Below are 25,439 nucleotides of genomic sequence, written 5' to 3' on the forward strand. Positions count from 1 at the left end.
GCCTTTACAGTAGAAACTGCTATAAAGCCTATCATGAGGGATACATTTTAAATCATTCCCTCTTTTATTCCAAACCGTGGAAAAAGGACCTAACACACAATGCCCTTCTAGAAGAGTGAAGGCCTCCTGGCAATGTTCTCTGTAACCTGTGTGGGTTGAGAGGAGTGAATCAATGTTCTGTTTCTGACTGATTATGAGGCAACATATGCACCATTAAAGTTTCTTACCACATTGGGCCTTCAGGTTTTATCTGTGAAGGCACAAGGCTAGCCATTCTGCTGGCTGCAAAGTCATTTTCAAATAAAAGTGTCCCCCGTAAGTGCACGCAGCAGACCCCTGTGTTTTCATGTCTGTTGTTCATAGAGGCATAAGCAGGGGAAAGGTGTTTAAAGGTAAGAGTCTCGTGGTAGTAGAACTCTTGTTCTGTGATCTTGGGAAAAGCTGTTTACATCAAGGATGCCATCTTTTTCTGGGGAGAAATTTCCCTGGTTAGCTTTACCTTGAGGTTTCCAACAAGATTGTGGAGGGACCCTTCTCTATTGTGAGATGATGAAGCCGAAATACAAGTCCTGAAGTTTTGCTGCAGTGTGGATAGCAAGGACAATCTTTCTGTGATGTTCTCAGAATATTCAGTCTTCGGGTTCTAGATCATGAAGGGGTTGATTTTCTTCAGTGAACCATAAAATTACAGTGTGGCATAATAACTTAGTGTTATAACGTCAGTCCTCTTGCATGGGAAAACTTTTATACAACCAGAAAACATGCATGGAAAATGACAATTGAATGAAATCCCTCTACAAATGTTTAAATGACCCATCAGGTAGCCAAATATACCTGAAGCTTTGATTGTCTTCTCAGGCATGTGGGTTTGACAAACTAAACATTGGTTATGAAACTATTTTAGCAGGCCGGGCACAGTGGCTCACGCCTGTAATCCCAGCACTTTGAGAAGCTGAGGTGGGAGGATCACCTGAGGTCAGGAGTTCAAGACCATCCTGGCTAACATGGTGAAACCCTGTCTCTACTAAAAATACAAAAATTAGCCAGATGTGGTGGCACACACCTGTGGTCCCAGCCACTCAGGAGGCTGAGGCAGGAGAATCGCTTGAACCCAGAAGGCAGAGGTTGCAGTGAGCCAAGATCGTGCTACTGCACTCCAGCCTGGGCGACAGAGTGAGACTCTGTCTTAAAAAGAAAAAAAAATTATTTTAGTAATGTATAAGGTACCACACCAATATATTTAATTCAAATTGTATTTTATCTTTTCCATGATGAGTCATGGGAAGCATAACTTTTAGTAACAAAAGCTGTAAGGACTCAGGAAGGACAAGGTGGCCATCCTGGTTCTCCATGTGTCCGTGCTTGATTAACTTTAGACTTAAGTCCTCTTGAATGCCAGTTGTTTTTCCAAATTAGGTGCATAGCACTGATAACTGATGGGTAATCATAGGCAGTTTGACTTAGACTATGGAATTCATTTAAATTGTGTATTTAAACAATTTCGGTACCAGCTGATTTAACGTGAAAATCTGGCAAAGGATTTTCTTGGTATTCAATTAATTTCTGTCTACTTGGGTTAGCAGTTTTATGAACCAGTCAGTCTTTTAGTCAGTCTTTTTATTAAAGTTCCAGGAATTCTTACCCGGTTTAAATGATATGATTCTAAGGTTACTAGAAACCTGTATTCAAGAGTGCTTTTTAGGTCGTTTCCATCCTTTCATGAGTCTTTTAAAAGACACCATATTCTAGGCTTTTATGTGCTTATGAAGTTTTTAGAAACTGCATTAGCATTAAGCAATTAACTGTGGAAATGACTTTAAATAGTTATGAAGACACAGTTGACAAGGAAATGTGGTTATTTCCATGGTCTAAAACGACATAATAACTGTAATTATGGATAGCATATACACAGACATGTTAATTTTAGAAATCTTACACAATTTTGGAACATGTATTAACATTCACTAAAATATAACTTGAAGAAGGTTAAACATAATTTTTTATTTGACAATTCTTCACATGTAACTTAACATGTCAAATAATCCTGTGCTTACCTCTCTCGGATGCTTCAGGGGCCCTATGTAGTATCCCAAAGTTAGAAAAGACAATTTCTGAAGCTGAAAGTTGATTTTCAGAAGCCTATCAAATACGTTAAAGGTTAAAACACTTTGTATTATGCTTAACCAGTTTGACCATGAGGTGAGATTTTTGTAAACCTTATATAACCCTTTGCAATTTTTGTGAAAGAGTAGATCAGCGCTTTACGAAAACCCTATTGTGCTTTTATTTCAAGGTTTAATTTATGGAATGCTGAATCACACCCCTTTAAGTTTAGTCAATATGTTCACAAACAATTTCTTTTTACAAGATTAGTTTTTATAAACCTTACACAACTTAAACCTTTAATTTTGTGTTATCTAATTAAAAAACCTCTTCACCCTCTAGGCAAAAAGTTATACTCCCATGCCTTACAATCTTTTATCAAAAACACAATTCACTTTCCTCACACGCCTTGCATGTAAAACTTTTTTTTTAGGAGTTTTAATTACACGTTATTATGGTAACTCTTAGCATCTTTTGTTTTTGGTGCATAAATTTCTTTCATGACTTAGACCATCTATGGTATGCTTGGACTTTGACTTGTCCTAAACATCCCTCTTTTTAAACAACTAGTTATTTTACTTTGGGAAAAGAATTTACCGTACAAAATTGTTTCTTATATAAAATCTCTTTTTTTAAAAGGCAAGTAGTTTATGACCTTAAAGCATTTAGCAAACCTAATATCTGACCTGCACAATTTAGACCAAATGTTTTTATTTTACAAATAACCTTCCAAGCTGTTTTTATTTCCCAAAGATCACTAAAGTTATGTAAACTAAAAGATACTACAGTTTTTATTTTTCTTTCAAAATGTTTAAGTGCTTGTTTTTCTTTAAGGCAATTAATTAGAGCTTTTTTACATAAACACTATACACACAACACATATATAACTACACAGATGGAAGAAAATTAAGTAGTTGTAAGATTTTTTTATTTCCTAGTTTCTAAGTTTCTTAATTGGATTACTGGCTTTAGGGTGGAGTCTTTGGAAGAACTGGCTAGGGAAACATGCAGTTTCTAGTGCCTAATAAGCAGGCACAGCTGGAAGGCAAAAAGAGATCACCAAAATTAAGGGTCCCATTTTTATGGGTCCCCCAAAAGAGGGAGATCCTATTGGAAAAGACAGTGCAATGCTTTTACTGTGCATTTAATTGTTGGGCAACCCAAAACCAATAAGCCTAATTTGTAGTTAGCCCATCCCCTACAGGAGTCTTATTTTTCAGTGGGGTTGGGGACATCTCCATACTTCCTAGGTTGCCAAGAGCATGCTTCTCTGATCCAAACGTGCAGAGCTCAGTATTTCCCCATAGCTGGCACCAGACATCCCTAAAAGTATATTTCCTACCTAATTATTACATACCAAACCTCTTTCATAATGTGAAGCAATTGCTGATATCCCCAAAAGTAAAAAATGTTAGATACTACAATGCAAAACAGTACAGAGCCTTAGATTTTTTTTTTTTTTTGTTAGCACAAACACATTTCTTTATTAACCAAGGGATGATCCTAATTAATCCAACACACTTTGAAACAGCTACACGTAAAATGTTTGTGATAAAGATAATTGAACACAGTAATGAAAAAAAAAAAAAAAAACGTATGGAGATTTGCTCATTGAACTGAGCCTGGTCATTCTCTTAGTTAATTCCTGTCCAAAGTGATGATGGAATTTTTATTCTACGTTTTCATAGATCCGAGTACAGGTGACATTGTTCATGACACAGTCCACCACTAATTTCCCATCTTTCAATTTTCTTGTTATTGTGCTTTCCTTCCCATCCCACTCCTGATGCTGAACCAATGCACCATCTGTAAAGCTGCAGACAGTCTGAGTTTTTCTGCCATCAGCTGTGGTTTCTTCAAATTTCTCTCCCAGGGTACAAGAAAACTGTGTTGTTTTCAAAGTGCTCTCAGTTTTTATGGTGAGGTTTTTGCCATCACAAGTGATGATACAGTCTGGCTTGGCCATTGCGCCCATTTTTCGCAAAGCTATTCCCACTCCTAGCTCCTTCATGTATTCATCAAAGCCTTTGCTATCCACCAGGCGCCATCTTCCTTCCAGCTGCTGAACTGTGGCCATGGTGGGCGCGGGCGGGCTGACGTACAGAATGGGGTCGGCGTCGGCGTGGCAGCGTGCTGTGTAGAGCCTTAGATTTTGAAAGGAATCTATCCACTTCCAATTCCTGAGATTTCATAAGGAAAATAGAAGTTTTTCCCAAAATGGGGTCTCTGGTGCCTCCTGTTTTTCCCAAGGGGTCCCATGCTGTTAGAGCTTGAATATCTGCTTGTAATTAAGCTGAGTTTTAACCACAGCACTCTTTTTTTTAAAAGTCCTTTTAAATTTCCTGTTACCCAATTTTAGCCAGGCTAAATGGCTGATATTGTTGGCATTTAAACTTTATTAAAAGCAGCCTCACAGGTGCTCTGAGAAAGGAGAATTAGACGGTTCCTGGAGGGGAAGAATCAGCAAATGGTAACGGTTATGCAGATATCAAACAAGAAAGAACTCATTCCCTAAGCCAGGAATTGGACTCAGATCACCACCATGAAAGGCGACAACCTTAGCTGCTGAGCTGCAGCACTGGGCAGCCTCCACTGCGCTTTCCAGGAGGAGTCTAGAGTAATTAATTTTGAGCTTGCAAAGGCTTTTAACTACTCAGGATGATTTTTAGAGCTACCTATGACATGAACCTTAAAATTCCTGTTCCCTGGAAGGCAGAGACCAAGAGAAAGTATAGCCACGTGGTCACAACATCAGGCTCCCAAGGACGTAAAAATGGAGACCTCATACAGGTTTTTTGTGTGTGTGAGAGGGACCCACAGCAAAGTCTGTTACTGACCCGCTTGCTGGGACGTCTTGAGCAGTGGGCTTACGGGGTTTCAAGCCCGTGCTCTGTTTTAAGTTAGCTGTCTTTATGACAGAATGATACAGGAAGACACATAAAGCAAGCATACCAAATTGGCTACAGCTTAAGACTGGCCTCATAAATTCTTTTTCCCATTGCTCAAAACTTTACAGGAGATAAACTGATTTTTACCATTCATTCAGCCAGTTTGCACAGGGAAAGAGGTAGAAGGCTGACTGGTAAGAAATTCTTACCCTTTGGCTGACACGCCAGGCTTCTGAGTTTCCTTCCTCGGAGCAGCCCTGTGGCCTGGCTGGTGGCACCACAGCCCTGGGGGCCAAGCCGCAACACAAAGCAAAATCATCTTTTTCTGTTTTGTGGAACCACAGGTAAAAGTCTCTTGATTTTGCAAGTTGCTGCCCAACCAGCTGCATGGAGGCGCCGAATATCTAACCGGCAAGGTTCCAGTTTTCTCCTGATTGGGCCCTGTCACCTGTAACCCATTTTTTGTCCAAGAGAGACTTTACTGAGGGGAGGGCCTCTAACCCAGTTCCATCCTTTACTCAGGTAAAATGTACTTATCCAAAGTCAGCCAATTGATACTGCAGTCTATTTCCTTTGGATCTGGATAATAACTAAGCTAAAAGGTTAGTAGATTTAATTTCTGAGAGCCTTCATTTTTAAATGCACTTCAGTGAATTTTGTTTATTCCCACCGTTCCACTGTAGGTTAGCTTTAGTAAGATTTGGCCATTCTGTAAGAGTTCGCTGCTTTCTGGGCCTGATGTATAAGCTGGAAGGAACCTTGATTTCCAGAAATTAAGGATCCTATTTTTGCCTAAAATGTTGGCTTTACCCTCAGGTTCCCTTGATTAACTTAGCCAATGATTTTTTTTTTCCTACCTAAACACACAAGAAAAATGAAACAAAGGGGGGTAGAACACAAAAATCGTTCCAAATTTTTAAAAACCAAATTTTATACCCCCTGCAATATTACCATTTACCACCAGTTTCTTTCTGACCCAGTCAGATGTAAGAGGCCCCTAACTGGATCCAAACCAGTTAATTACCAGGTCCAATCTGATCCTGAACCCAGTTCAATTTCTGTTGCGATTTCTAAACCCAGTTGGATCAGAAATTTGCTCAGAGAAACTCCGGAGCTCAAAACGCAAATGTGTAGAACTCCGAAATCTGAGAGAGAACTTACCACAATCCCCAGCTGCTCTGAGAGATAGAAGGACACAAGTGGGTCCAGCAGGTACGCTGCTTGTTCATTCAGCGTTCCTGGGGGTCATTAGAAGCTCTACTTGGGATCCCACTTCTGACACCATCTGTTAAAAACTTAGGCTGGATGACATTTAAAGGAGTTTAATTGAGCAGTGAACGATTTGCAAATCAGGCAGCCCCCAGACTCAAAGCAGATTCAGAGAGACTCCCATGCAGCCATGTGGTGGAAGATTTATAGACAAAAAATGGGAAGTGATATACGGAAATCAGAAGCAAGGTATAGAAACAGCTGGATGGGCTACAGGTTGGCATTTGCCTTATGTGAACACTTAGCAGTCTGTGAGTGGTTGAAGTGTGGCTGGCCGCTGGAATTGGTCAAGACTCAGCTGTTGTACAGGTGCATACTCCTCAGTTGGGTTTTCAATCTTGTCTGCCTATTAAGCTAGGTTATAGTTCGTCCACAAGGACTCAAACATAGAAGTATGGAGTCATTCTTAAGCCATATTTAGTTTGCTTTAAGAACTTCAAATCTGCCTCCTCGAGAGGTTTGGAGATGGAGATTTTAAGGATTCTGAACAAGTGATGGGCTAAAGTGTGGGGATTGCTGATTGATCGAGAAGTGAGAGGTGAAGTCTGGTGACAGGGAGATGAAGAAACTACATTCCTTTGCTGAGTTCGTTCCTTGGTGGGAGTCTTCAGACAGTTTGGAGTCTTCAGACAGTTTGGAGTCTTCAGACAGTTTGGAGTCTTCAGACAGTTTGGTGTGAGCTGTTTTGCTGGAATTCAGGATCTGGAAAACATCTTAACCAATTCTTAGGTTAAAAGATCCAGTGTCAGAGATTCCGTTTATAGGAACAGCGGGGAGCAGGTGGTTCAGCACGCTGTGTGACTCTCAGCAGCTACAGGGAAATGGGCCAGAGTGCACCAGCGCATGCATCCTGGCCAGGGCCTAACTGTAATTCTGCCTAAAACCTGGCTTGTAAGTCTTGTTAGTTTCTCCAACGGAAAGTTTATCAAATTAATTGAGCCCAAGGTGGGAACCTGAATGTATAGCCTGTTGAGAAGTATGGGTAACAACTTACTGCTTGTGATTTGCATCTGAAGTGGGGAGTAGGAGTAGTCTTGTAGGACTGAGCCCTTGATCTGTAGATTCTGGCTCTTAACTCAAATACGACAGTATCAGAATTAAATTGAATTATAGGATACCCAGTTGGCGTCCTCCGGAGAATTGCTCGATGTGTGGAGAAAACTTCACATTCAGTTGTAGAAGTATTCTACATTGAGTGTGACAGTAGAGAAAGAAAAAGAGTTTTTTTACCCTTAGCGTAGGATTTTGCATGGTCACCCAAATTAAATAATGGCAAAAGTTTAGATGAAGGAAGAATATGAACTTGGTTTGACCAGGTCATAGATGAGAAGATGATGAAGGGAGCTAGAACTAATAATTATTGGTATAGCGTAGTAAGTGCTAGACACTTAACCATCTCATTTATCTCATCATAAATACCACGCAATAAGAGGATAACTTAGTTTTACTGATAAGGAGAAGGCTAAGAAAATGTTAGCGCTCAGGTCTTTCTGGTGGCAAAGCCTCCAGTCTTTTTTTTTTTTTTTTTGAGACGGAGTCTCGCGCTGTCGCCTAGGCTGGAGTGCAGTGGCCCGATCTCAGCTCACTGCAAGCTCCGCCTCCCGGGTTCATGCCATTCTCCGGCCTCAGCCTCCCGAGTAGCTGGGACTACAGGCACTGCCACCTCGCCCGGCTTTTTTTTTTTTGTATTTCTTAGTAGAGATGGGGTTTCACCGTGTTAGCCAGGATGGTCTCGATCTCCTGACCTCATGATCCGCCCATCTCGGCCTCCCAAAGTGCTGGGATTACAGGCTTGAGCCACCGCGCCTGGCCAAAGCCTCCATGCTTTATTGCAGGCTGTCAGAAGTGAAAAGGAGAGGATGCAAGGGAACTGGGTTCTGGGTTTATGTCACCATTACAGATAGTAACTATGACTCAGATCCTCTGAAAAGATGCAAAGATATAAATATTTTTTATAAATGAATAGATTTATCTAGTGATTTTGGGAAATCATTGATTTTTTTTTAAAGTGGGATACTTGGCATTTAAGACTGCTCTGGAAATGAGTGAGTTATTAATGAGCTTCCATAGGAATTCACTAGGGGGGCAGAATTTAATCTTTTCTGAGAATTAAGAATTTAGCCGTGGCTCCATCCTTCATTCAGCGTGTTTATGTGGTGTTAGAAAGCCCCCAAAGCAGATTAGGCTGAAGGAGATGGATTATATAGTAGAAATTAAATTGGAGCCATCAGTGCATTAGGGAGTAGGAAAATAAGAACCCAGAAAGTACTATCAACAAACTTGCACACCGTTTTACTTCCTCTAAGCAGCAAACTGAATATGATGTAAAACAGCAGCCAAAGTGTGATTAAGAAAGAGATCGAGGCCAGGCATGGTGGCTCACGCCTGTAATCCCAGCACTTGGGGAGGCTAAAGTGGGATAGCGTGAGGTCAGTTTGAGACCAGCCTGGGCAACATAGCGAGTCCCTGTTGTTAGGTTTTGAAGGGAAGACGAAGGTTAAAGAAAGACACACACAGAAAGAGGGTGGCTCTACAGCAACTGCGGGCATTTATGTCCAGCATAAACCTGAGAGGTGGGGGACCAGTTTAATGCCAGTACCCACTGCCGCTTGTAGGCTGGAGTGCTTACAGGTATGGGGGGTGAGGGGTCTGGGCGGTACGGCTTGCTGCCCGGGAGGATATTGGTAAGATGTTTCTATGATGTGGCCGTTTGGCCAAGTGTGTTCCTTGGGCCCTTTGCCCAGCAAGATATGATAGGGATGTTCCTTCAGTTGGGCCTCTGCCTGGCGGCGTATGATAAAAATGTTCCTGTGCCTTGTGGTCAAGTGGCTGGGCTGGGTGTTTCTCATGGTCTGAGCCCCTGGGGATGTTTCACTTTGACCAAGGTCTGCAAAATGGCGGGGGACTTGCAAAAGCAGTTTGGACTCACCTGTCTCTGCAATAAATAAAAAGAAAGAAGTGGAAAGGAATGAATCGTAGGATATTTGGATATTGTTAATCTGAATTAATTCCTGATTTTAGGATCTTAATCTTAGGATCTTAGGATCCTCAGATATTTTTAGGATCCTAGGATATTCAGATATTCTTAGTCTGAGTTAATTCTTATTTTTTTTTCCTTCTTCTTTTGAGAGGGAATATCACTCTGTCGCCCAGGTTGGAGTGCAGTGGCGTGATCTCAGCTCAGTGCAACCTCCGCCCCCTGGGTTCAAGCAATTCTTCCGCCTTAGCCTCCTGAGTAGCTGGGATTGTGGCGCCCGCCACCACACCCAGCTAATTTTTGTATTTTTAGTAGAGACGGGGTTTCACCATGTTGGTCAGGCTGGTCTTGAACTCCTGACCTCGTGATCCACCCGCCTCGGCCTCCCAAAGTGCTGGGATTACAGGCGTGAGCCGCCGCGCCCGGCCAGTTCTTAATTCTTAAGCTGGAATTACAGATGTGGGTCACTGTACCTGGCCAAAAACTGTTTTGGTGTTGTGTGAGAGTATGGAAAGTGTGATTTCCCAGAATAACCTTTTTTTTTTTTTTTTTTTTTTTTGAGACGGTCCCCTGGCTGGAGTGCAGTGGCCGGATCTCAGCTCACTGCAAGCTCCGCCTCCCGGGTTCCTGCCGTTCTCCTGCCTCAGCCTCCCGAGTAGCTGGGACTACAGGCGCCGCCACCTCGCCCGGCTAGTTTTTTGTATTTTTAGTAGAGATGGGGTTTCACCGTGTTGGCCAGGATGGTCTCGATCTCCTGACCTCGTGATCCGCCCGTCTCGGCCTCCCAAAGTGCTGGGATTACAGGCGGGAGCCACTGCGCCCGGCCCAGAATAACCTTTTTAAGCTGGCTTCTTTGACGTAGCAATATGCATTTAAAGTTCCTCTATGTCTTTTCATGGCTTAATAGCGCATTTTTTATTACTGAATAATGTTCTGTTTGTATGAAGGTGCCACAATTTGTTTATCCATTCGCCTATTGAAGGACATCTTGGTTGCGTCTAAGTTTTGGCAATTATGAATAAAGCTGCTTTAAACATTCAGGTGCAGGTTTTTTTGGTGCGTAAGTTTTCAGTTCATGTGGGTAAATAGAACTTGACTGTTGGATTTTTTTTTTTTTTTTTTTTTTTGAGACAGAGTCTCTGTCTGTCTCCCAGGCTGCATCGTCCACCTCCCAGGTTCAAGCGATTCTTGTGCCTCGGCCTCCTCAGTAACTGGGATTACAGGTGTGGGCCAGCCTGGCCAGTTGTTGGACTGTATGGGAAGAGTGTGTTTATCTTTCTAAGAACCTATTCAACTCTCTTCCAAAGTGGCTGCACCGTTTTGCATTCCCACCAACAATAAGCGAGAGTTCCTGTTGCTTCACACTCTCACCAGCATTTGGTGGTGTTGATGTGTTTGGATTGTAGGCATTGTAATGAGTTTGTGGTAGTGTCTGACTGTTTTTAATTTGCAATTTTCTAATGATGTGGCATTGAACATCTTTTTCTGTGTTTTTTGCCATCCGTAGATCTTAATGGGGTCTCTGTTCAGATCTTTTTCCCATTTTGTAAATGGGTTGTTTTCTTATTGTTGAGTTTTAAGAGTTCTTTGTATACAGTCACACGCTGCTTAACAGAGATGTGGTCTGAGAAGTGCATAGTTAGGCCGTTTTGTCGTCGTGAGAACATCACAGAGTGTACTTACACAAACCGAGACGGTACAGCCTATTGCTGCTAGACCACACACCTGAACAGCACAGCACTGAATACTGTAAGCAGTTGTAACACAGTGTAAATATTTTTGTGTCTAAACATACCTAAATGGAGAAAAGGTACAGTAAAAATACGGTATAAAAGATGATACACCTGTACCAGGGTACTTACCATGAATTGGAGCTTGCAGTACTGGAAGTCGCTCTGGGTGAGTGAGTGAGTGAGTGTGAAGGCCTAGGACGTTACTGTCTGCTACTGTGGACTTTATAAACACCGTACACTTAGGCTACACTAAGTATATTTTTAAAAATTTCTTTACTAATAAACCTTAGCTTACCTTTATTTTTATCCTTATAAGCTTTTGCCTATTAACATTTTTACTTTTATTTTATTTTTTAAAGTTTTGTTAAAAATGAAGGCACAAACACACATTAACCTGGGCCTACCCAGGGGCAGGATCATCAGTATCGCTGTCTTCTGCCTCCACTGTCATCACCACAAACACATGAATATGATGTCACTAAGCAGTGGGAGTTTTTCCGCTCTGTTATCTTACGGCACCATCTTTTATGCTGTCCATTGCTGGCTGAAACTGAAGCTATGCGATATGTGACTGTATTGGATACAAGTCCTTTGTCATATACATGTTTTACAAATATTTTCTGCTTAGTGACTTGTCTTTTCATTCTCCTAGCAGTATCTGTTGCAGAGTAGATGTTTTTTATTTTTAGTGAAGTCCACCTTACCAATTTTTTCTTTCACAGATGCTGCTTTTTGGTGAAGTCTAATAATGTGAGTCTACTAACAAATGTCAGTCCTTGTTCTCCAGTATTTTGTTGGCTGTTCTGAGTATTTTAGCTTTCCATATAAACTTTGGAATCAGGTTGTTGATATAAGAAACAGTTTTCTAGGATTTTGATTCGGATATTATTGTTGAATCTGTAGATCATATTGACAAAAACTGGTATCTTAACAGTAGTGAGTCTATCTGTGAATGTAGACTGTCTCTCCATTTATTTAGACCTTTGATTTCTTTCAGAGTTTGAAAGAAAACAGAATTCCTTATATAGGTCTCATACATATTTTGTTTATACTACCTAAGTATTTTTGGAGAGTATATTGTTATATAAATGGTATTTTTTAACTTCAAATTCTTAGGTATCATTGCTAGTATCTATAGACAGTTAACTTATATATTTGATCTTGTAAAATCACTGTACTTGCGTATTAGTTCTAGGAGTCTTTTAATAGATTCTTTTGGATGTTCTACATAGACAGTCTTACTACATGCAATAAAAAGTTTTTCATCTTCCTTTTCAATCGGTGTACTTTTAAAATTTTTGTTCTTGCCTTGTTGCACTAGCCAGGACTTGCAGTGTGATGTTGGATCAGGGTGGTGGTAGAGGTTGTCTGTCATCTTTGCCTTGTTCCCAGCCATGGGCGAGTGTCCAGCCTCCCACCATTAAGTATGCATGAGTTTAGCAATAGGTTTGTTGTAGATGTTCTTTATCAGGTTGAATAAGTTCCCCTCCAAGTTTGCTGAGAAGCTTGTTTTTAATCATGAGTAGGTGTTGGGAATAGGTGTTAGATTTTGTCAGGCTTTTGCTCCATCAATTCATATGATCATATTATTTCTTTAGCCTGTTGATATGGTGGGTTACATTGATTGTGATAACCAAAGTGAGTGACTGAGGCAGATGTCCCAGTCAGTGGCGGCTTATTGGGCCAGCTTGAGGGCGTGCCCAGAAAAAACACAAATTACAGACACATCTGTGGCTGGTTTTTTGGTTCTCAGGAGGTTTAGTGACAGGAATACTTGTATACTTGTGAGGTTTTAGTGCCTGGTAAATGTACATTTTACACAAGATAAGATGAACCTTTGAAGGAAAAGGGAACAGAGGAAGCAGATACCTCAGGGAGGGATGAAGGAACTGATGCAGGATATTTTCTTGACCCCTTCACAGGACTTGCGACAGGGGTGCCCTGTTTACTCGGCCTGCCCCACTCAACCCCTCACGGGAGGGAGCATGTGAGCAAATGAGCGTGGGAACCGGCCAGCCACTTTGGTGCCGCCAGCAGGGGCAAAGTCTGTCCGCTGTGCTCCACCCATCATGGGAGAACGCGCGCACGCGAGTGAGTGCAGGAACCGGCTGCTTTCATGCAAGCTGGAGCAAACTCCGTGCAGGCCCTGTGGCGGCATCCAGGTGGGGGTGCCTGCGACCCCAAGGCCCCAGAGGCCATGATGCAGTGCTGCCTCAGCTCCGCCATCTGCAGACAGCAGCGTTACCCGCTCAGTGGACCCTTTGGCTAGTCGCGTGGGGTGGCTGCCCTCCGCCAGTGAGGGTAAAGAGCCAGAGTGACAGCCTTTGTGGGGACCCGCACTGGCACCTCCTGAATTCTTGTCCAGTGCTCAAGAGGGATGAGGTCATGCAGACGATTGAAGGATGGTGAATATGGAGAATTTTATTGAGTGATGAAAGCCTCTCAGCGGGGCGAGGAGCTGGAAAGGGGCTGAAAAGGGCAGGTTGCTCTCCCCTGAAATTAAGTTGCCTCTCTGCCTCATCCAGCCATCGTCTCTAAGTCAAGGTGCCTCTCGATGTCCAGCTGATTTCACTGACACCCAGCCACTTCTCCGCTCTGTCAGCTGAGTCTGGGGTCTTTATAGGCACAGGATGGGGCCGGGCTGTAGTAGTTTTGGAAAAGACAACAAGACATTGGTAGGTAACAAGACGTTCAGAAAGAACCAGTTAGGAGAGAGCGGGCACACAGGTTTGGAAGTTCTCACTTTGGGCTGTGCGTTTCAGGTTTTTCTGCTTGAACGTGGAGTTTTGCCAGGGACCTGCTCCTGTCTGCCTAGAATTTCTCTGCCTCCTGCCCCTGTCATTGTATCAGAATAATTAGTCTCATCTTGTCTTTATTCTGTACCTGGGAAGATAAGCTAGTAATCGGCATTATCAGTGTGGAGTCTTTTGGAGAGCCAGTTTCTGTTTATCTCCTGGGGAAGAAAGCCTAATGGAGGTTAGTGAGATAGGGGTATATTGAAGGGTGTGTTACTGGTGGAAGGTATCCAAAAGTTAGCAGTGGTGAATTTGTACGGGTCTGCAGCAATCTCGTTTCTTGCCTCCTGAGAAGAAAGCATTTGACTGATGGGCATAAGGAAGAAAAAGAGACTGAGGCAAGTTTCAGAGAAGTAGTGAAAGTTTTTTCAAAAAGGCTTTAGAACAGGAAAGAAAGTATGCTTGGGAAAGACCCAAGCGGGCATGTGAAGGGTAAATGCAGTGTTTAACCGTGATCCTGGGACTTCACAGGCTGACCCACTTCCAGTGTCTTGCACACTTTTCCCATGATTCTCCTTAGGGTGGGCTACCTGCATGTACAGTGCCCTCCTTACACTTGGAAAGTGAGCACGAGCGGTGTGTTTAGGAAGTTGTCTGCACGTCCATCTGAGGCTTTCTTCCCTTTTCCTGTGGGGTGCCCCTGGAAGGTCATACACAGCCATTTTGTCTCTTAATGCGTGCCCGGCTCACTCATCCAACACCTGAGATTTTATTGGAAGCCATTTTTGCTTCTCCCTGGTGCCTGCATTCAATTAACGCTTGAGTGTAACAGGTGTGGACCATCAGGAAATGTCCTCCCTCTGGCCCCTGCTGCCAGTTGATCACGTTTAGAAAGGTAGTGTGATAATTGCTGAACCATCACCAGACATCTCTAGTGGGTGGGAGAGAGCCCTCTCCTGCCCCCACATACCTGTCTAACTACCTGTAACAGGTGTGTGACCTGAACTCAGCTTCCAAGGTTTCGCCAGGGTCCGCTTGGCCAAGAGGAGGTCCATTATTCTCAGTTGATTCTTAAATGTTGAACTACCTTTGCATATCTGGATTAAATCAAGGTGTATGATTGTTTTTAGACATTGTTGGATTTGACTTGCTAATATTTTGTTGAGAATTTTTACTTTCTATGTTTATAAGAGGTATTAGTCTGTAGTTTTCCTTTCTTGGATTATATGTAGCTGGTTTTGGTATTAGGGCACTTTTGGCCTCATGGAATGAGTTAGTCTTCTCTGCCTGTGTTTTCTGAATTGTATGATGTTTTCCTTAAATGTTTGGTAGAATTCACTAGTCAAATAATCTGAGCCTGGGTTTTTTTTTTCTTTTGGAAAGGTTATTAATTTTTGATTCCATTTCTTTAATGAATAATGAATATAAGATTATTAAAGTCTTTTGTTTCTCCTTGTGTGGGTTTTGGCAATTTGTCTTTTTGAGGACTTGGTCTATTTCATCTAACTTATCAAATTTGTGGGTGTCAACCTGAAATAAGCTGAAGCAAAATTATTGTAAGTAGAGAGTTTATTTGGGCAGAGCCTGAGGATTGCAACCCAGGAGCATAGACTCAAGTTGCCCTGAATACACACACTTCCTAGCAGCAGTTATAAGTAAGTGGATTTTTAAAGGCCAAATGGTGGGGGACAAGGAATGAACTAATAAAGAGTTGCTTGTCAGGAGTTCTCACTGGTTTCCAGACGTAGCATTGAGTTATTGGCTATATGTTGTGAAGCTATAGATTGTGAATTATAGCATTATTAGGTTAATTCGTAGCTACTTACGGCAATAACAAGCAGTTTCAAGAGGTGAATACACAACTCAGAGGAGGTGGGTTGGTGAGGGGAGGTATGGCGTGATTTCGGTCTCATTTTAATGTCTCTTTGGGCCTGGTAGTTAAAAATACTTGCATTCCTCAGATAAGATCTTTTCTCACAGTCATCGAGTTAAAGTTATTCATAGTATTCCTGTATTACTTTGTCAGTATCTGTGGGATCAGTTATGACTCCTTTCATTTCTAATATTGGTCATTTGTTTTCTCTCTTAGTTATCTTGGCTAGAGATTTATCAGTTTTATTCCTTTTTTTTCCAAAGAACTAGGTTTTGGTTTTGTTGATTATTTTTTTGTTTTCTTTTCCTCATGTTCGTTGCTTTCTGCTCTGATTTTTATTATTTCTTTCTGCTTGCTCCTCTTTTCTAGTTTCTTAAGGAGGTAACTTAGCTTATTGAGTATAGATCTTTTCTAATATGTGCATTCTTCCTGTAAGCTGTTGATGAAAGAGTCAAACTCTGTGAAATGTTTAAGGAGGTTTATTTTGAACCAAATATGAGTGACCAAGGTCTGAGACAGTCTCAGGAGGTTCTGGGAACACGTGCCGAAGGTGACTGGGCTACAGCTTGGCTTAAACGTTTTAGGAGGCGTAAGACATCAATCAGTATAGGTCGGGTGTACATATACATTGGTTCCATGTGGAAAAGCAGGACAGTTCAGAGTGGGGACATACGGGTCATAACTGGATCAAAAGAGTTTCTGATTGGCAATTGGTTGGAAGAGTTATTATCTAAAGACCTGGAATCAATAGAAAAGAGTGTCTGAATTAAGATAAGGGGTTGTAGATACCAAGGTTCTTAATGCTTAGATGAAGTCTCAAAGGTGGCTGCCCTTAGAGACAATAGATGGCAGGTGTTTCTGGTTCAGACCTTTAAAAGGTGCTAGACTCTCAGTTAACCACTTCAGGATTGAGAAGACCTGGAAGCGGGGTTCTGATTATGTTTAATAGAGTCTTTACAAATACAGTTTTTCTCCACCAAAAAAAAAAAAAAAAAAAAAAGGCTTTGCAGGATCATTTCTAAATAGGGCAAAGAAGCATGTTTTGGGGTAAAATATTTTGATTTCCTTCTTTATTTGTCATGTGATGTTATGCCAGAGTCCAGTTGGAAAGCAGCCATTTATATAGGGTTAAATAAAACCCCTCTGATGAAATTTCATGGTTTGCAGGGTGTGACTCCCCAGACCTGTTAGACAGGAATTTGGGCAAGAGGGAAAAGGTCAAAGTTTAGTCTTCAAAGCTCTGCTTTGCTGTATCCCACAGATTTTGTTAAGTTGTATTTTTGTTTTCAATTACTTCAAAGTATTTTTAAATTTCTTTTTAGAAGTTTGAAGATTTTTTTTTTTAGAAGTATGTTGTTTAATTTTCCACATAATTGGGGTTGGGGCGAGTTCCCAGCTATCTTTATGTTAATGGTTTCTAGTATACTTCTGTTGCAGTTTGAGAACATAACTTTGCATGATTTTCATTTTTTAGAATTTGTTACAGTACATTTGATGGCCCAGCATGGGGTCTGCTTATAGAATGTTCCATGTGAACTTGAGGGGAATGTATATTCTGCTGTTGTGAAATGTAGTATTATGTAAATGTCAGTTAGATAAAATTGATTAACATTGTTGTTTAGTTTAACTCTGTCCTTACAGACGTTCTGCCTGCTGGGTTTATCAAGGTTGTGGACCGGAGTATTGATGTCTCTAAGTGGATTTCTTTCTTCCTTTCTGTTCTGTCAGTTTTCACCTCATTTCTTTTGATCCTCTCTTGTTAGGTATATGCATGTTTAGGATTGTTGTGGCTTCTTTTCATTATTGTTATTATACAGTGCTCCTCTTTAACTCTGATAATCAAAGAATGTTTGCAGTCTGCTTTGTCTGAAATTAGTCCCCAGTATCACTTTTTTTTTCTTTTTTTTTGAGACGAGTCTTACTCTGTTGTCCATGCTGGAGTGCAGTAGTGCGATCTCGGCTCACTGCAGCCTCTGTCTCCGGGGTTCAAGTGATTCTCCTGCCTCAGCCTCCCAAGTAGCTGGGATTACAGGCGTGCACCGCCATGCCCGACTAATTTTTTTTGTATTTTTCACCATATTGGCCAGACTGGTCTCGAACTCCTCACCAGGTGATGTGCCCACCTCGGCATTCCAAAAAGTACTGAGATTACAGGCATGAGCCACCCCTCCTGGCCCAGTATCGCTTTTTAAAAGACTTCTTGGGGGCCTATTTATTTTGCAAGATTTGTAGTTTCCCTTATCAACTCATTTGTACTGTTGTCGGATTATCTGTGAGAGTCTGTTAGGCGCTGATGTTAATTTTTCATTAGGGAGGGATGAGTCAGGGGATTAATTTTTATTGGTGGATAATTACTAACGAATGTTTTTGTACGATGACAGTTTTTATTTTGCCAGTCAACTTTGTACACCAGATAAAGAATATTCATGTAAGATGGAGTATTTGTATTTATTGGAGTGCTAATTTATTGGGGTGCTAATTCAGATCTCACTGTTATTTAGGATATAGTTAAATTGTCTGTTCTCAACACGTTAGAAGTAGAAGGTAGAGCTGGTGTTGGGAGTGGGAAGGCTTGTGTGGCACCACCTGATGTTGAAGGAAGGGGACTGATTGACTGTATGGCAGTGGCTACTGTAGTTACATTTGCCACTGGGAAAACCTTTGTCTAGAGAGGCTAAGTAATTATCTGGAAGTGTCTATGATTCTTTTTTTAAAAAAAAAAAAAAAAAAGACTTGCAGTGTTGCTGTATCGTCCAGGCTGGAGTGAAGTAGCTGTTCGGAAATGCACTATAGCCTCAAATACCTGGACTCCAGTGTCCTCCCATCTCAGCCTCCCGAGTAGCTGGAACCACAAGCCCAAGCCACTGTGTCTGTTTGTCTTGTAAATCTTAGTTCTGTGCCGATGCCGGATCAAATAGTGAGACGTCACCGTACACTTTTTTCTCTTCCCCCGTTGATATGGGGTGGGGAAGAAAATAAATACCAGGCTATCTCTTCTTGCCATTCAATAGCATAAGTGATTTATAACTTGATAACAGTCTGAAGGCATTATAGTGTAAATAATGCTATATCAACTGTTCATCAGATCTCAACATTTGTAATAATAAATAACACTTATGATGCTCATTAGTTTACAAAAGTGTCTTTACATCAGAAATTTTGTGTAGTTCCTGGTAACAATCCTGTAAGTAATCTTCATTTTAGTAGTGGACCTGGGCTTGGAGTCTGAAAGGGAATTATGTGGAATTGTATCCCCAAAGCATCAGAACCCAGATCTTATTTTTTCCCCACACTGTACTACACTGTTTCTATAGAATAAGAGGCCTCAAAACATTATTCCCCATGGTGTCAGCTGGACTAGTTTACCGTATCATATTTAAATGGTGTGTTTTATGAGATTTTTATTTTATTTTATTTTTGAAACGGAGTCTTACTCTGTTGCCCAGGCTGGAGTACAGTGTCACGATCTCAGCTCACTGCAGTCTCCACCTCCTGGGTTCAAGCAATTCTCCTGCCTCAGCCTCCTGAGTAGCTGGGATTACAGGCGCGTGCCACTGTACCCGGCTAATTTTTGTATTTTTAGTAGAGACGGGGTTTTGCCGTGTTGGCCAGGCTGATCTCGAACTCCTGACCTCAAGCAATCCACCTGCCTCGGATTCCCAAAGTGCTGGGATTACAGGCGTGAGCCACCGCACCTGGCTTATTTTATTTTATTTTTCTGAGATGGAGTCTTGCTCTGTCATCCAGGTTGGAGGGCAATGGTGCAATCTCAGATCACTGCACCCTCTGCTTCCTGGGTTCAAGTGATTCTTCTGCCTTGGCCTCCTGAGTAGCTGGGATTACAGGTGCCCACCACCACACCTGGCTAATTTTTGTATTTTTAGTGGAGATGGGGTTTTGCCTTGTTGGCCAGGCTGGTCTCGGAACTCATGATCTCAGTTGATCCACCCACCTTGGCCTCCCAAAGTGCTGTGGTTACAGGTGTGAGCAACCGCACCTGGCCTTTATGAGATTTAAAAATTACACTGTGCTTAAACTGTATACCCTAACATCAGTTTTTGTGGAGTATGTAGCAGTGTCTCTTTTTACTTCCTGATGGTTAATGATTGATTTTCAAATGAATTGATTTAAAATGGAAGCCTCAGTATTACCTAATTTTTTAAAACAATTGTCTTTATAGAAGCTGAAACCTATCAACACTCTTCAAAATGCAGTGGAGTGTACCACGGACTGTATCTCGGCTGGCACGCAGGACATGCTTGGAGCCACACAACGCTGGTCTTTTTGGACGCTGTCAAAATGTAAAGGGACCTTTACTTTTGTGCAATGCTGAATCCAAAGTGGTTTTGCTACAAGGCCCTCAAAAACAATGGTTGAATTTATCTGCTGCCCAGTGTGTTGCAAAGGAAAGGAGGCCATTGGATGCTCCTTCACCCCAACCAGGAGTCCTTCGCCACAAGCAAGGGAAGCAACATGTTTCATTCAAGAGGGTTTTTTCATCCAGTGCCACAGCTCAGGGAACTCCAGAAAAAAAGGAAGAGCCTGATCCTTTGCAAGACAAATCTATTAGTCTTTATCAACGATTCAAGAAGACATTTAGACAGTATGGAAAAGTTCTGATTCCAGTGCATCTAATAACTTCTGGTGTTTGGTTTGGAACATTTTATTATGCGGCCTTGAAGTAAGTTTTTGCTTAGTCGAATGTCTTCCCCTGTCTTACTAGAATATGAATCTTTTTAATTGTACTAATGATAGCTTTAGATTTTTAAATGCTTTAATGTGTTTCATCCATAGAGGATAATTGGTTTTCATAGCTTTTTTCACATTTTAATAATAATAGCTAGTATTTGCTTCCTGTTTGGAGCAAGCATCTGGTGTAATTTTTAACTGTTTCATCTTATTTAATCGTCCCAGCAACCATATAAAGCAAGTTACACAATTACACCCATTTTATGAATGAAAAAACAGATTATTAGGCAAGGAGAGTAAAAATAGTTCAGCTTTTCCCAAAATAACTCAGCTGTTAAGAAGTGGTGCCTGGACTAAAAACCCAATTAGGTGTGTCTGATCTCAAAGCATACACTCTCCTATATGCAGATCTCATCCTGGCATTCAGGAGAGCACAGACATAAAATAAAATTTCAGAAATTTGGCAGCACCATGACTCCATAATTATATATTTCTTAGAATGTTCATAAATATGAAAAGATATCTGTTTTGCCATATGTGTGGTTTTGGTGGGAAATTTGCAAGATTTTCCCAAAGCCCGGCTCATCTGTTTGCATTGACATGACTCAAGTCCAGTAAGTGTCAAGGAAAGGTCTTATGTTCTGATCAGAAGTGAATCTGGGAGGTCTAGCCTCCCAGTGTTTTGAAACATACAATTTTAAGTGCATCTGTCTTGTTAATACTGTGCCTTCCCCTTACTTAATAAGGTAAGTTATTTGCTTCCCACTGCGTTAGGCGCAGGAGGACCAGTGATTCCCCATTTCTGCCGCTAGTCGACCGAGTGGCCGTTCCTCTGTGTCTGGGCCTGGTGTGCAGGAAGGACTTGGGCACTTCAGTAAACTCTCCTAATGGGTTGAGAATTACTTTATACTTTCCAGAGTTGAGTGGTTTTCAGTGCTTGATTATATTTAACGGCTTGATACCAAGACATTAACAAATTATGGTTAGTGTTGTACATAAAGCTCACTCCTTAGAAGCAGCCTATTGCAGACTAAGCTGTAAGTAGCTCTTCCAGGGTGATGGAATAGAAACTACTTATTTTTGGGAACACAGGATCACATAAGTTTCTTGACAAAATTTCTAAAAGGATTTTTTTTCACCTTGTGTAATTGATGCTGTTCTGTTTCACTTTGTATCTTTACATTATGTTCCTGTTATTTAATTATGTCCTTCTTTGTTGCATATCATTTTCTTTAAGAATTGTATCTTTACTTGCAGAAGATTCTTTAGGTGTATATTGTATGGAAGTGTTTCTTGGTTTATTAATGACATTTTTGGACATGTTTAATATTTATAGAAGTCTTCAAAACTGCCCTTGGTTTTTTCACAGAACATAAAGTTACCATTTTGATCAAAAGTTACTGTAGGCATTCAGCCCTGTTGTGTAATGAATGGATTTCTACGTATTAACTTTTCTTTTTTGAGTCATGGAGGATTTTGTGATTCAGTCTGTGAACGATGACATGAAAAGTGCTTCTTTCTTTGGCCTCGTCAGGTTGCCATGTAAGGCAAGGCATTCAGCCTCCTGGCTGGCCTGAGAGGGAGAAATTCAAGCTTTTAATTAATTGAATATGAGATTCTCATTTAGGTTGTTAAGAATAATATTTTTGTTCTTTTACTTTTCCTTATTCTTTTTGGCAAAAGTTCTGTAACTGAAAAAGTAGACCCAGAATGATCTAGTGATCTTAATAACGCTCAAGATTTCTTCAGTGCTGTGTGGCACCTAAAGCAGTTGTGGGTGATGCTCTGCCATCCCCTGTAAAATGCAACTTTGTTAGTTTTATTTTCCCCCCTCTTTTTTTGCAAAATGCTTATATGTAAACATGGTGGTACAACTGTCAACTTTAAAATAATACCCTTCCCCATTACGCCTTGCTTTGGGGCTGTTAGCATAGGAATCTGGTTGCCAGACCACCACTACTGCCTGCCACGACCACTGTGTCAACTCTGTCATAGCATCACGGAGAGAATTTAAAATGGACAGGTCCTTGAGGTTTTTATTAGCTCCTTCAAAATGTGAAAGACGATTTGTTCTAAATGAAGATCTTAATCACAAGTAATGCTTAAAAAATCAGACTAATGGATGAAAGAAAAAGGAATTAGAATATTTTCACTGTAGGATGATTGTATTGTAAAAATTGAAGTTGATTATACTAAATACAGATTGTCAGTTCACCTGACAAGAGGCTAGTTATATTTTAGTGTTGTTCGTTTGTTTGTTTTAGCTGAAAAAAGTTCTGTGTTATTTGCTTGTTGCCTATTACTATTAAAAGAAAGGGAGAAAAATAGTTTGTAGCTGGAAAGACGGGCATTTGACATCATGCCTCATTACTGACCAGTGTTTGTCTTAGTTACTCTGACAGGTCACGTTACTGCCTTTCTAGGACTGTAGAGCAAAATGTCATTCTATATTTAGTTAACAGAGTGATGAAGTTCTCAGGCTTTTGAAATTCTTTATTTCAGGGAGTTCTAAATTGTGCATGCTAATAGATTTTATTTTAAAGTGAGCTTTGTTGCCACTCCTCTCTGGCAAAGCCTTGCAGAGATCTGATGTCTTCTGTTCAGAAGTGCTTTAGTTTGGTCAAATGTGGCTCAGCAGTGGTGGTGTGGTTCCTGCATTTAGATGCCTTGTGTTTGAGACCTCGAGTTCCTAAAGTTACAGACCTACTCTGAGGCAAAACCCTGATTACTTCCACTGCATTGTGTCCAGACGGCAAATGTGCTTTTGTCCTTGTGTGTTTCTTCCTCTGTGGAAACAGTTGTAAAGCTGGCAGTTTGTGAAGCACAGATTCCTGGCTGGCTGTGGGCAGTTCAGAGTAGAAAGTGACAAACAATAGATGTTTCTGTTTGAATCAGACCCTCATTAATACTTCACATTCAGTACTTCCAGGGGAAATGAAAGTTATTTTTAAGAAAAGTCAAGTCAACAGAAATAAGTGGGGCCGGGTGCAGTGGCTCTCGCCTGTAGTCCCAACACTTTGGGAGGCTGAGGTGGGTGGATCACCTGAGGTCGGGAGTTCGAGACCAGCCTGACCAACATGGAGAAACCCCATGTCTACTAAAAATACAAAAATTAGCCGGGCATGGTGGTGCATTACACTACAGGATTACAGAGCCTGTAATCTTAGCTACTCAGGAGGCTGAGGCAGGAGAATCACTTGAACCCAGGAGGTGGAGGTTGCCGTGAGCCGAGATCATGCTATTGCAGGCCAGCCCAGAGCAAAACTCCATCTTAAAAAAAAAAAAAGCCGGGCGCGGTGGCTCAAGCCTGTAATCCCAGCACTTTGGGAGGCCGAGACGGGCGGATCACGAGGTCAGGAGATCGAGACCATCCTGGCGAACACGGTGAAACCCCGTCTCTACTAAAAAATACAAAAAACTAGCCGGGCGAGGCGGCGGGCGCCTGTACTCCCAGCTACTCGGGAGGCTGAGGCAGGAGAATGGCGTAAACCCGGGAGGCGGAGCTTGCAGTGAGCTGAGATCTGGCCACTGCACTCCAGCCCGGGCGACAGAGCCAGACTCCATCTCAAAAAAAAAAAAAAAAAAAAAGTGGACCTAGGTGCTTGCTTTTTCTGACAGAGGACACAAGCCAGTGACGATGCAGCTTGTTCCTGGAGTCTCAGTCCATTGTTGTATGATCTTTTATTTTTTAATTTTTTTATAGAGACAAGTGTTGACAGTGTTGACACCGCGCCTGCCCTAAACCTTATGTTAATGAGATTTAGTTGTTATCTAGAAAGAGATTTGAAAAAGAATTGAAACTGAAGATAGAAGAAAGAATGAAGGTAGAAGAAATGAGATTGGACTCATGGTTTATTTTTTAATTTGTCTGTTTAAAGTTTCCTTACATTGTTCTGTTTTCCTCTGACTTCTGATGATAAGTAATTCTAATAGTCCTTTCTTGAGGATGATCAGCTGTATCTGCTGAGGGTGCTCCCTGACTGCTTAATATTATGATAAAGTCACAGAGTGGGGCATCTTTTCCCTAGTTAATATTAAAAATATTCAGAATTTACCATTACCGTAATCACAATAGATCTAGGCAATGCTCTTTCTTAATGTCATAGGGAAAGCTGCTTTTACAGTGGAGGTCTACGGGCCCTGCCTTCACCAAGAGGCAAACTCAGTAATGCTAATAAGGGAGGAGACCACCCCTCATATTGTCTTATGCCCAATTTCTGCCTCCAAAGAAAGAAGTAAAGACTAAAAGACAGAAATGAAATCCACAGGCAGACAGCCCGGCCCCACACCCTGGGCCTCGTAGTTAAAGATCGACCCCTGACCTAATCGGTTATGTTATCTACAGATTATAGACACTGTATGGAAAAGCACTGGGAAAATCCCTGTCCTGTTCTGTTCCGTTGTGATTACCAGTGCCTGTGGACCCCCTTAGAGTTTTAAGCTCTTAAGAGGCACAGGAATTGCTCACTCGGGGAGCTCAGTTTTTGAGACAGGAGGCTTGCCGATGCCCGTGGCCGAATAAAGCCCTTCCTTCTTTAACTCGGTGTCTGAGGGATTTTGTCTGTGGCTCGTCCTGCTACATTTTGTGGTTCCCTGACCAGGAAGCGAGGTGATTAACGGAGGGTTGAGGCAACCCCCTTAGAATCCCCTTAGGCGGCTTAGGCCTGCCCTGTGGAGCATCCCTGCGGGGGACTCTGGCCAGCTTGAGCGCCGCAGATCCTGAGAGTGCTCCCTGGTAGGCAGTTGCCCCAGTGGACCGCCTCGCCAGAACAGCACATGGCAGGCACCTGCGGAGGATCCCCCTGTGGAGGATCAGCGCAGTGGCTGAACACCGGGAAGGAACTGGCACTTGGAGTCTGGACGTCTGAAAGTTGGTAAGACTGGTCTTTGAAACTTGCCCACTCCATTTGAGTGGAAATGTGGCCTGATCACCCATGGCTTGCCTGTACTGGCACTTTGGTTTTTGTTTTTGACTTGACTTGGATTGCTCGATACTTTGATTTTGGTTTTGAGCTGGCTTGGATTTCTTGATACTCTGATTTTGGTTTTGATTCTGGTTTGGTGTAAACCATAGAAGTGTGTGTGTGCCCTTTTTGCCCGTTCTTTGTTTTGTGGTGTGTGTGTGTGTTGTCTCGAGGAAGCATGGGTCAGGCACAGAGTAAGCCCACTCTG

General features: G+C 41.8%; 1 protein-coding gene and 1 pseudogene across 3 annotated transcripts in view; one reads left to right on the forward strand and one right to left on the reverse strand.

Moving 5' to 3' along the window:
- The window catches only part of FAM210A (family with sequence similarity 210 member A), a 64,903-nt gene that overhangs the window by 21,052 nt on the left and 18,412 nt on the right, over positions 1–25,439 (forward strand). For both annotated transcript variants that reach the window (XM_025365539.1, XM_025365538.1), the window contains one exon: positions 19,759–20,259. In XM_025365539.1, coding sequence (XP_025221324.1) covers positions 19,787–20,259 — 473 coding nt within the window. In that variant the 5' untranslated portion in view covers positions 19,759–19,786. The remainder of the gene's footprint in view (positions 1–19,758; positions 20,260–25,439) is intronic.
- LOC112611584 lies at positions 3,568–4,236 on the reverse strand (annotated as a pseudogene). The gene has a single exon (XR_003116695.1). The product of XR_003116695.1 is annotated as a fatty acid-binding protein 5 pseudogene (transcript).

Source organism: Theropithecus gelada, chromosome 18 (genome assembly GCF_003255815.1).
Source record: "Theropithecus gelada isolate Dixy chromosome 18, Tgel_1.0, whole genome shotgun sequence".
NCBI classification, from domain to species: Eukaryota; Metazoa; Chordata; class Mammalia; order Primates; family Cercopithecidae; genus Theropithecus; species Theropithecus gelada.